The sequence below is a fragment of the Bacillus rossius genome, chromosome 1 (genome assembly GCF_032445375.1).
Source record: "Bacillus rossius redtenbacheri isolate Brsri chromosome 1, Brsri_v3, whole genome shotgun sequence".
NCBI classification, from domain to species: Eukaryota; Metazoa; Arthropoda; class Insecta; order Phasmatodea; family Bacillidae; genus Bacillus; species Bacillus rossius.
The window spans coordinates 58785048-58798272 of NC_086330.1; the positions used below are offsets into that span (position 1 = coordinate 58785048).

The 13225-nt window shown below is 39.6% G+C and overlaps 1 protein-coding gene across 1 annotated transcript in view; it reads left to right on the forward strand.

Moving 5' to 3' along the window:
• LOC134528437 (extracellular matrix-binding protein ebh-like) overlaps nucleotides 1-13225 on the forward strand; it is a 103125-nt gene that overhangs the window by 80279 nt on the left and 9621 nt on the right. Inside the window, exons 10-12 of the mRNA XM_063362083.1 lie at nucleotides 1469-1560; nucleotides 6240-6432; nucleotides 10114-10261. Of these exons, the coding sequence (XP_063218153.1) occupies nucleotides 1469-1560; nucleotides 6240-6432; nucleotides 10114-10261 (433 nt within the window). The remainder of the gene's footprint in view (nucleotides 1-1468; nucleotides 1561-6239; nucleotides 6433-10113; nucleotides 10262-13225) is intronic.

Here is a 13225-nt window from a genome sequence, read left to right on the forward strand (position 1 = left end):
TTTAGCGTGGTTAACTTTCTGTCTGCTTTGGTTTGATTAATGAACAATGCTGTAACACCCTAAATACGGTGCTACCATCTGTGTTTCGAAAAGATGGCGGATCCGTATGAGTCATCTGTATATATTAACTTTCGCTAAAATCGGGGATGTACTAAGCGTATTGGTGTGTCAAGTTAAACGTAATTATAGTAAAAATATCCTTTAAAATTTTATGATATAATTTAAATTCATTAAAATAAATAATGACAACTTAAAACAATACGCATTAATTTTTGACAATCCTTAGTTCAAATTGAAATGTAGAGATAGCTCAGCGTTTGTCATACTGTAAACACACAATATTTAGTTAGCCTACATATATTCAATGCTATGTTGAATAAAATAATTTCGTTATGAAATATTTACTGTTAAATCTTAAATGTTGAATTAGCTCAGTAAGGTTAAGGTTTGTTTTTGGGAAAACGCGTGTATTCAAATACATATAATGTATCTAATGGACTAAAAAAAATTTAGTTTTGAAAAATATTTGAAATACAGCACCGCGTTCGTAATGCTTTAGAGAACCAACAAGTAAAATATCTTCGACACCATGTTTGATAATGGCATTTAATTTTTTGACATTTTTTTTATTTTGAAGTTGCGATTGTATGATTTACCACTGGAATCTCATAGTTGCCCTGTGCGCGACGGGAAGCCATCTTTTCACAGACGAGAGAGCCAAAACCCGAAGTTCCCCGAAGTTCATGCTCGCTTTTCTTTTTTTTCCGTATCTTTAATGTAACTATCCTAACCAAATCAACCGTCCACAAATGTTTTGAAGTATTTATAATATAGCTAACCTGACCTAATTGACCATTAGCATCCTTTTATCAACACGTTTACAATGGACAAAAAAAAAAAAAAAAAGAAACCCCGAAGATGCACGATCGGGCGTTTGGCTCTCTCGTCTGTGAAAAGGTTTTCAGCGCGCGACGAGAAGTGCTCGGCCTGGCTGCTCGGGGGCTCCAGCGAGACCAGGCGGGCGTCCCCTCGGCCTTTGAATATATATACTGTATAGAAGTCGCCAGCCCAGGTTAAAATTTCTAATACGGTTTTGAGGTAGTTGGTTAATTCACCGCCGCAATCGCCACCATCTCTAGGGCATCCACTTGTGGTGGTCCCTAGCGGACAAGTGTCGAACTCTTCAAACACCCCTTCCCCCTTCTGTAGAACGTCCTCGAGCTGCAGTGAATGATAGGTGGGGGGTGCGGGGAATGACAGCGGGCGACAGTGCTGCACTCTAACGTGTAAATAACAACTAAGACGATACAGGGCGTTACGGCAGCGCCCTGCAGCGGTGAAGTTCCCAAGCTGCTCATCATACGCTTCTGAAAAACGTAGAGTAAATCCTATCCACTCGCGACTTCTATACAGTAATATATATTCAAAGCCTCGGCTGAGGCGAGGGTGTGTTGCTTGCCCCCCGCAGACCCGGCGCTAGCAGCCCCAGAGACGCGCCAGATCGCCCGGTGCCGAGCTTCCGAGGACCTGCTCCGCAAACTGCTCGAGCTAGGATTCCAGGTGAGCGCGGCGACTGTCACACTACTGTCACTATCATTTATGATCTTAAAATAAAATAAAATAATTTAACGCGATACTTCCTCTTGCACTTGTTGTTCTCACACAAAAATATCTCCAACATATAGGTATTCACTAAGAGTGATATTATAATTATTGGTGGAAAAAGTCGCGCAAGTGAAAATAATTAACAAAACTCTAGCGACGTTTTACATCCACGATGTTGTACCCAGTGAATATATGTTAAAAATATGTGTTACTTTGGGGACCACTTGCCAAAGAACGGACATGATACTGTAACTTTTTACGATACATTGCCCCCCCCCTCCCCTTTTTTTGTGCAAGTATGAAATACTTTCTTTTTTTTAGAACTGTCCCATAATTTTAAATTTTAATTAATGTTTCATTCAAGACAAGAACACATAATCAAATGTAAAATACTTTTTGTTTGTTTTATCATGCAGTTAATACTGTAAATATATTCAGGTTAAATTTTACAAACAACTTTAAATTTTGGAGGTTCTGGGACAACACGGCGTATATACCCGGGTAAGAATCCGAACCCAGTATTACTATGAACACTATTTTGTAGTGATACAGTTGTTTCAATGTAATTGTACAAATTTAAAAATATCTGTAATTTTACATTAACATACCTGTTCCATTTACAAATAACAAATCAGTGTGCTATACGCTTGCTTCCGATACCTTCCAATATGTTTAGTCCAATAATGAATAATGTTGGAGGGTTACCAATTCATCGAAAACGTTACTATCGCAAGCCACGTTTGATTGGCAAGTTTAAAGACTTGAGCTTTCGTGAAACATCCTGTACGTTCTTTGAATGATTCTTGCGATCGAGAAGACTGGTTTAAATCATTATTTTGTATATATGCCATTGCTAGTTGGCACTAATGTCACGGAGGAAACCAGAAGAACGGACAAATAAAGACGAATACACAAACATACAAAAAAAAAAAAACAAGTCTAAATCAGACGATGATGAAGGTTTAATGTAAAGGCAGCAAACACAATCACTTGGAAGGAATTAGAAAAATATCACAACTCAGACGAACGCAAAGGGCTGATAACGAGACAGATGCAACAAAAACAGGAAATACAGAGAAACAACCTTTGACAACACAGTGACAGTCAGAGGAACATATCTATTATACTAAAATGATAATCTGGACAATACACCGGCAATACAATGATGCATATACAGTTTTTTTTCCATAAAACATAGTTTTGATGTTTACGTTTATCAATCCAGTTTCCCAGTCAAGATTTTGCAAGTGCAAGCTTGCTCCCTCAGTGAGGGGCCTTCCCCCCCCCCCCCCCCCCCCCAGGGATAACCATGCCGATACTTTGAATCATACTTTTTTTGCGTTATTATTGCTTTTATCGGTCTCGTTTCACAGTTTTAATTGTCTCTACACTGAAGGGCTTTTAAATGCTCGGTCTCAAACGACATGTTGAATGTTTCATTATCTTGTCATTAATATTATTTCAGATATAAAACTGAAATATTAAGATGATACCCCCCTGCATTTATTATTTCAACGTAATTATATTCACTGGGTACAATATAGTGGATGTAAAATTACGTTAGTGTGTCCGTTTCAATTTTCACTTGCGCGACCATTTACACCAATTATATTGCTCTTAGCGGATATCTGTTGGAGATATTTGTGACAGCACAACGACGAGCAAATGAAAAATTCAACATCCTTGCTGACGCCACTGAGTGAGCCCTGCGGTGAGCACGGGGGAGAAACTCTAATTGCCGAGACTGACATGAGACATAGTTCTTAAAGTGGTTTTGGGCCCACCCGCTAGATGTTAGCTTTCGTAATATATTACCAACATAGATGGGGAACTTGCCCCAGTACCGGACCGTAGAGGGTTACAAGTTTGTCCGCTAGGTAGTAGCACTTGACAGTCACGGGCAGTTAGAGTTACACAAAGCAATAATAGTGTAGATCGCGCCACTTGCTTGTAGTCCTTGCTGTAGTTTAATTATTCGTCGGAAAGTGCGGAGTTCATGTTTTTGGAGCTATATGGTTAACTTTTGAACCAGTTTTTTTTACCTTATTTAGGCGAGTTAAGTCTGTTTATTATATTACACGCTTTATATTAGCTACACCTGTATGTTTGTATGTTTGTAACCGACTCCTTTGGGTGCGATTTTGACCCACTTTAAACGGCCAGATTTCATTCAAACTTTGTACATTTATCGAGGACCGATTACGATACACTAATTTGATAATATTATTTTACTTAAGAGTCCACATGTTCAGAGATTAAAATGCGGTGTTTACACTGAGATAATTTTGCTTAGGGTTATAGTTGTTTGCAATGTTTTGTAAACCATCTCGTGGCCCCAGTACCGGACAGAAATAAAATATCGTGAAAAGATTTATAAGTGTTATTTGTTTTCAGGGATATTTTGAATCGATGGCTGCAGCCAAAAAAGGTAAATAAGACGAAGATAAAATGTAAAAAAAAGCTTTAGATGGTGTTTTGGCGGGAAATTTGAGTATTAGAGAAGCAGCCGGACATTTTTTCGTACATAAGAGCACTTTATGGGAGTGTTTGTGTGCAATTAAACAAAATAAATCTGTTAACCTTTCATCTTCAATGGGTAGATTTAAAAAAAAAAACATTTAATGACAGTTTAGAAAGTGATATCGTTGAACACCTATAACATTTTGACAATTGTTTCTTACGAGTAAATAAAAAAGAACTGTTAACCTTGGCATACGATCTAGCTGAGCACCTGAAATTGATACATCAGTTTAAAAAAAGATAAAGACTGCAGGATATAAATTTAATCGTGGATTCATAAAACGCCATCCAAAATTTTCCCTACGCAGTGCTCAATTCGCAAGCCTACAGAGAGCTCATGGTTTTAACAAGAATCATGTTTACAATTTTTTTTCCAATTTAGAGGAGCTGACAAGAACGCATTCGTTTCCTCCAGCAGAACTTTTAACTACGACGAAACTGATGTCAATATTGTACATTCTTAAAGTATTATCTCTTAAAGGGAAAAAACAAGTTCGCAAACTCACATCAGGTGAACGTGGGAGGAACATAACTGTGATGTTTTGTATCAGTGCTGCAGGGGATCTGTTTATCCCCCCCCTTCCTATATTTGTGTTTCCCAGGATTCGAGTGAACACAATTTTGACAAAAGATGCACCAGATGGAAGCACATTTGAAGATCAAAAAACCAGTTGGATCTCAGTATCAGGATTTCTGAAATGGTTGAAATAATTTGTTTAAAAAGTCCATCCATCAGAAGAGAGTCCAGTTCTATTATTATTGGATGTATATAGCAATCATAAAAATCTGCAAGTCATTATGTATGACAAGGAACATAATATTCACATGTTAAGTTTACCACCTCATTCCACACACCAGCCTTTGGATACAGCAGTCATGAAACCTTTCAAAAATCCATTTAATGCAGAATGTGATACCTGGATGGCCGAGTACGGGGGACAAGAGATACAAATCACTGAACAAGATATCTGTGGATTGGTAGGAAATGCTTTCTTTGAAATGTGCAGAATGGATCTAGCAAATTCAGGTTTCCAATGTACAGGGATCTACCCAGTGAATGCAAATATTTTCACTAAGCTGGATTTTCTTTCAGCTACGAACATCAGTGTAGGTCCAGTGACAGAACTAGAAACAAGAGTAGGCCAGTGTTATGAATATGGCCAATCTCTAGCAGAGACTAGTGCTGCAACGTCTGCAACTTCCAAAATGCAAGTGACCTTACCACAATGGGACACATTTTGCTGACAAGGCTGTTCCCTCCACATCCAAGGCCTTCTGCAGTGCCATTGAGAATATCTCCCTGGTTGTCAGTGATATGAAGAGGAAGATCATTTCAAGAGAAAGGAGAAGAGAAAATGTTGATATTTTGACTTCTACGCCCAGTAAAAATTGCTGGAAGACAAAGAAGAAATTAAGCTAAAGAAAAAACTGAAAGAAGAAAAAGAAGCATAAGAAATTAAATGGGGCAGGCCAACATAAAGTCTAAAAAGTAGTCTACCTCAGAAAATACTTTCCCAAAAAGGAGGAGACTACTCATTTATATAGAACATTATTTTTTATTACAAAACAGTATTAAGTGTTTTTCGCACAATTTAGAAGGTACGATCTTTGACCAGGCACACGAAAGCAAATTGTAAAAGAGCCTAGGGGTCCACTAATTCATAGTGGTGGCTCTCGGGGATATCTGCAAAAAAAAAAAAATCTTGTCATCAACTTTGGATTTGAACCTCTAACGAATATTGTCTGTAATAGGGACAATATGGGAAACTGGTAAGAAATATGCGAGACAAGTGATGACAGCGATCTTGGCGGTGTGGAGTGTACCCACGTGTTTTTAAGTGCGTGAAACTAGTTTACAGTAGTGTCATATAGTGGCGTGAAATATAAAATACTGAGTAAATTGTCTCGCGCTTTGCCAATGCTAATTGGTTAGAGTTTACCATATTGTCCTGTTACGATATTTTCCTTTAGCCCGAGATTTTTTTTGTTTTGCTAGTAGTCATGGGTCCACACAACAGATAGCGCCAAGTGGCGCACGGAGCATGGTTTCAGTTCCCACTGTAAGAGCCGCGCTCGCATAAACTCCCTCCTTGTCCCGCGGCGGCGCCTTGCAGGGGCTGTCGCTGCCGGAGCTGGCGCGGCTGCACGAGCAGACGTGCGAGGCCACGCGCCTCCTGCTGCTGGACTCCGGGGGAGAACCTGCCTCCAGGCCCCCGCCAGGCGCCCCCAGCCCGCTCATGGTCCTGGACCGCATCAACCTCGAGGACATCAAGCTGTCGCAGCAGGACCGCATGCTGGTGGTCAGAGGTCTGTGCCCACGGAGGAAATAAGTACTAGTCAGTGTGGACCATTGAGTTAGGAACTGTGTCGTGGTTGAAGTCACTTTCTAACCCCGCCATCACCATACTGTTCCGGCCAAAACATTGCTTGATAACGTCTGGTGGGTTACAATCTCCAAAGAAAGGTAATTTAAAAACGGTTTCTTCAATGCAAACCAATGTTTTGGGCATCCAACCGAAATGGCGCAACAATTAGCTGGTGAAGAAAAAACAAACAGATTCACTCACTCACTCACCCTGTAATCACGCAGACGTGGCCTCCTCCTGGTGTTGACACTCAATGCCAGGGAAGCCTACAGTTCACAGGGATGAGAGCCACACCCGAACAGTTCCTAAGTTCTCCGAAGTTTGCCAATCTCTCGGGAAGAAACACCATATTGCAAGGATATATATATATATATATTTAATGGTTATAGAGTATTTAAAATAACGCTAACCTAACCTACACCACCGGAAAAAAAATAAAGAACTATTATTATAGGAAAGTCAAAAACCACATCCCGAACAGTTCCGAATTTTATCGAAGTAAAACGCTAGGTTAGGTTAGGTTCGGTCTGTGTAATAATTAATTGAAAGCAGGATGGCGGACGTGACATCATATCAGCTGGCGATATTTACCTTCTTTGGCATTAGTGACGGGATGTCAGTTTTCCGGTGGCTTCCGTGGAGGAAGGAATGGTCGCCTTTTATTATTTTTGCCCTTATCGGGTTCGAACCGAGGACTTTATGAAGTAAGTGGGTCTTTTAAATTATATTTTATTAAAATTGTATTAATTAATTTTTATAATTTTTAAAATAATTTTCGAATGTTTTGGATACTAATTAGAGAATTTCAAGATGGCAGCCATAACAAAAAATGCAACGGTGTTTTAACTTATATATTATAAAAAAAATTAAAAAAATTTTTTATAATTTTTTTATTACCTAGCATAAAAATTACGAATTTTCATTATGGCGGTTGTAACGAAAATTGCAATGGTGATGTCTAATTCAAAATGTCGGAAAATTCTCGAAAACAAAATGTGGGATTCAAAATGGCGGAAAGTTATAAAAAAATGGCATAAATTAGAATGGCAGAAAGTTCTAGAAAACCAAATTGTAGATACAAGAAGGCGGATTCAAGATGGCCGCCTGGATCAAGGTCAACCAAGATGTCTGCCGTGAGATTACAATCCAAGATGGCGTCGACAATCTTTAATCCTCAGCCAGAAGCCAGGCACAGGAAATACTTTCCTATACTACTATTATTCGTATTTACCTTCCCATTTAGATGCAAAGTTGTCTCATCGCTGAACACTACACGATCAAGAAAGTCATCTTCAAACACTTGAGGTGCAAAGTTACAACATACACAATAGTCATCTAGCTTTAACATATGTAGCAACTGTAACCGGTATGGATGCATGTGTAAACATATTCTTAAAACCTTCCACCACACGGTCCTCTTTGGCAACTGAAGACTTGCTTCCCGAACAGATTTCCTAGGAATATGCAGGTAAGATGTTCTGAAATGGTCAACATACTGTACAAACACTTTTATTCATCCCGTGCTTTTCCCTTTTCAAACACATACTGTCGTTTCGAATTGCCTATATCATCGGCGGATGTTTTTGCTGCATGAGATATCGTAGTTAAACTTTAAACGAAACGCATTTTGATATGAAATTACAGATTCAATCTTAGCAAATTGCATAACACAAAATGCTTTATGCTTAGGAGTCGCCATTTTGCATAGGTGGTGCAGCAAGCGAGAAAACAACAAATCAGTACTCGCGCATGCGCTTGTCTAAAACTGTTTGAGCTGTTTGAGTTGTTCTTTGATTGTGACCTTGAACCAACACACTAAAACACAGTTGGTACTATTAAAATTTATAACTGGGGCATTCTTTTATGGACATTCCGAATTTATGTATTATTTAAATTAAAATTTTGTTCAGCTCCAACTTCGAAGACACATACTAGGTTTGGGAACACTTTATGCCATAGGTAGAATTATGTTTCCAACTTATTTTGTCTTGATGAATTTGCAGCCAACGTTTGTTGATCAAATTCAGACTCACCCTGTGTGTGTGTATATGTATATATATGGCAAATTAAAATACTTTGCTAAGCTCAAACATAAATTAATATACTGTGCAAGTATTAATAGAAGACTATGGAATCAAATTATTTGCTAACTAAAGAAACCTCATACCAAAAGCAAGCTCTGAAGTTGAATTATCATGACTTGATTTAATATTCCAGTGGTTTGTCCGTAATATTGCAAAGATCATCATGGAAACCTTCAGTAAGCTGCAGTGCCAGTTTGGAATGCGCCCGGTGGTGATTGATGACTCGAATAACATGAGCAAGCCGAAGTCAATAAACGGGCATTGTGTACCTAGTTTGGAACTCCGGTCTGACCATTCCAATTTCGGTTAACCCGCAGTTTTCCGAAATCACTCCAGGAAAACTGCAAAAGGTTTACGCACCTCTGGTGATGGCCGCTCCTACCCCAATATCTCTGATCGGCATCTTTTTGTGTAAACATAGAAGGCCTCTGTGCAACATGCCAAGATAAACATCACTACCTAAGAAAAACTTATTTTTTCAACCCCTATACTCATGATGGTAAATTTTGAGCCCACATTAAGATATTTTCCACATTTAATACATTCGCTAAAACATAAGCCAATGACAGGATGGCCCTCCTATGATTAACTGGTACTCTAGGAGGAGACCAGTAGGAGGAGGCCTCACAAGATTGGTTACCTGAAGAGGACTTCTGGCAAGTATAAAATATACAGATCTCTCCCACCTCCCAGATCTCAAGTGATTCTCAATCCTGAATATGCCTGCTGCAACGCAGAGCGAAAAGTGCAATTGCAACGCGGCTCAAACTCAGAAGCCCTGTTATCTTATTAGACAATTCCCACGAAAGCCTGCCAAATGCTTTGTGAGCCATGATTTTTTTATGTTCATTGTTTGTTAAGAATATTTTTTGGGGATAAAATGTGAAACTCTTTTGAGTTTCAAAACATTTTTAATGTACAGGTTGAGTTGTGATGCTATGGTTGAGTTAACGTAAAAAAAAAAAATTATGTATTCCACCATTTCCCCTGATGCTGATTGGTCAAGCGAACGAGTCACGTGTTTATAGGCGCGGTAGTCAATGACTACGGGAAATATGTTCTATATAGCTTCTTATACGCTCCATATATTTGTTCAGTCTGCGTGTTAAACTGTTTAGAATAACCACTGATGTGGACGAGATGTTCAGTTATAATTCATTGATTCAATTTTGGTCATGAAGGTAAGAAGTTAAGGGAGTAGGTGTGTGCAGTCTTTGCCTTGTTAACAATTTAGGTCAAAATGAGAACGACCTTCCCTTACCCCTACCTCCGAAACCACCCTTTATTTTTCACATTGATATCCAATATTTTTTGTTCTAATGAGGTTTAACGCTTATTCGTTGTGGATGTGTTGTTAATGTGACTGTGTCATTATTATGTTTCTTCATACCGAGTTCCTTGCAAGCTATTAAACACACGTCTACTATTAGCCTTCATACAGCTACAGTTTTTTACCAGAGTGACTTCAACTATACTTTGGGACGGACGTTCACTCCACATTATTCAATGATTGTGAGTGGGTGTTGTCGTGTGTGCAGAGAGCCAGCTGGAGGCGCAAGTGCTGCAGCGGCGCAAGCAAGAGTGGGAGCTGAGCTTCCAGCGACACGAGCACATCTGGAAGATACAGGAGCTGGAGAAGGCCGGCATTCTGCGGCCCGGAGCGGGCGGTCCGGAGACCAAGCGCGCGTAAGTTCTCTCTTTCTCTCTAACTGTTTCTCCATCTTTCTCTCTGTCTCTAGCCGTAAATGGATGCTAAATTCCCAGTAGAGCTAAATTTTTTATATGATGTCTGGGATGTTTTGTAAGTGATTTCTTACATTTTGCCAACATATTTTTTTTTCTCCACTAGAGCCATTATCTTATATTATAAACTCCAATTATTATTTTTTAAGTGAAACTTCTTTGGTCGAGATGGGAGTAAAATTTCAAGACCAAAATTTAATGCAACGTTTTCGTGAAACATTGTTGTGAAACGTTATTTTTTTTCTTATCCTAACTAAAACTAAGTGTATTTGGGAGGGGTACGAGTTAGGGGAGGGACCTAGATGCGTCTCAGGCCGAAGCCTATACGCCTAGTCATGCTGGGATTAATCATGCAGGGAGAGGGTCGCATGCATCGTGTGCTAGGAGGGGATTGGCCAGCCATGGCAGCCATTGATGCCATGACTAACTCCCCTCACTCATAAATCTTGACTATAACTAAGATAGGTTGGGCCCAGGCAAAACCTGTAAAGACACAGGGAAACCCCTGGGCACTGTCATGCGGGGTGCAAATTTGCATGCATTAAGTGTAGGAGAATACAGGAGACAGAGGATGGTCTGGATGAAGAGTTGGACAGAGTAGAAAAGAGTCTACCATACGGTGGAGGGGGGGGGGGGGCACTTGGACTCATGGTACGCTTTGCTTTTTGTCCAGGACTGTATTTAGTGACCAGGGACGCAAGCGCCCCTGGTGGTGAGTGGCTACACTTACCACTCACTCCGCTGCCAGTCAGCACTGTGAAACGTTTCTGACGCGAAAAGGACGGAAAATAGGTTGCGGACGGTGCAGAGAACTTGTCGGGCCTCGATTCCTTGAGCGGGCTCCACGTGGTGGCGTGCGGCTCAGGTTTAACCCTACCATGCTGCAGGGATAGGCGTGTCGCGGCAGTAGGGACCCGCCTGTGCCTGACGCCACACAGACTTGCTGACTTCTAGTAAGGGTGTAGTTGGGCAGAGAACACACAACGGGGTTTAAACTTATTTTAACGTGAGTAATAATATTAATTCATGTTTATTTAAAAAATTGTCTTATTTCTCTCTCTCTCTCTCTCTCTCTCTCTCTCTCTATCTCTCTGCCGTTTTTCCCCTTACGATATACTTACGAGTCGAGGTTTTAATTGCCAAAGAACTTTCATTTCTAATACGTGTACTGAGTTATAAGTTTTTTATTTTTTGCTTATTGTCTGCTAAAATGTGCATCGGATAAAATGTTTAACATATTCCATTCTGAAAGTAGACTAAATTGAGACCAAATTTAGTTTTCTACCTTGAATATTTTAGGAGAAACAGCTCTACAAATTGTAACATTTTGCAAAAAATAAAATAAAATAAATTTGAATTTTTAGCCCAGTTGTTTCCCGGTAACTTCTAAACGTCCAAATATACAGATAAACTCCGTCTCAAATTAATTTGCAACTTGTCGAGTATTTAAAAGTTTTGCTACTTCCAACAGGTCGCAAAGTACAGAGGTTTAAAAAATATATGTTTAGCAACGATCTTATATGTAGATGTACATAAAACAGGAACAAACAAAAAGCTTTATTTAGCTGTGTTTCTTTTATTTTTGCCATACAATAAAACTACAAAAACAAGAAAAACAGTCACTCATTTATTCATATTCTTGGGCACTTAGAGAGACCTGGCCAGTTGAAGTTCGTTTGTGATGTTCACAATTTGGCCAGTGTTTACAATGTTTACTTCAGCATCTTCATCTGAAATCAAATTAAGTGCCTTATCAGCAATGCCACCATCCTCAGTGTCAGAGGATAGGACTGTTTGATAGCGTGTTTTCACACATTTACCCATGACAATGTTTGCAGATGGTTGTGCACTTTTGTCCTGCTTTCCGACACCCACCAGCATTTAAATACCCCGCCTTGCAGATACAGAAAATGCTTTTCAGAATTTATTCTGGAGCTGGTTCCTTCTTGGTTTAAGGGAAAAGAGGCTCCCTGGAATGTTCACCAAGCCCCAATTCAAAGGATCTTTGAATTCCCAGAGCAATGCCTAAGCTTGGTATGTTCGCATGGCTTGAAGTTGAGCCTAATCATTGGTTAAAGGCAGCCTCGCTAAGTTGAATTTCGTTCTTGCTGCAGCTTTTACAAATATTTCACACCGAAGTTCATAAAGAGAAGTTGTAGCAGGATCTCCTCCACACAAGTGAACCAGAAAACATTTGCTCACTTCAACCACTTCTCCTGATGTAGATTCCACCAGTGATGTTTTCTTCTGTGAGTGATTTGAATGCTTCATGAAATGAGGATTTTATCCCCCTTGTGCATACCCTCTTCTGATAATAAAGACATGGAATACGGAGCTAACTCAAAACTTAAAAATTCCCTCAAATCCTCATCAGACTGTTTGGCAATGTACAGACTATGTAATAGGATTAGGGAATCCACAATTAGCTTACTGCTCCTAATCTTCATGAGATTACTGATGTGTGCCAGGGTGATAACACTTTTCTTGCATTTAAAGTTTACATCTTGAAAGTTATTGCCAAAAATGCTTTCTAATCCCTCTTCTCCGATGTGTTCAGACAGATGACAGTTAAAAACATCACCTCCAACAATTCCTGAGGATATGGACATGATTGCATCATTTTTATTGAATGGGTAGTGTTGACAAAAAGCTTTCATAGAGTTTAGCCGAATCTTTTGTATCTCGAGCTATGTGAGAAGACCTCATGTCTATGTGTTTTTCAGAGCTGGCTTATGATATGCCACAGTATTTATCAACTCCATAGTACATACTTTAGAGGTACACCATTCCCAGTGTCCAGGGAGTAAGCACACCCTCTGTAATACCCCGACCTTTCGTCACTCCTCCAGTCATCTTCATAATGCGCATTTGGGTCTGATCTGTCCATATGCTAGACCAAAACTGCCT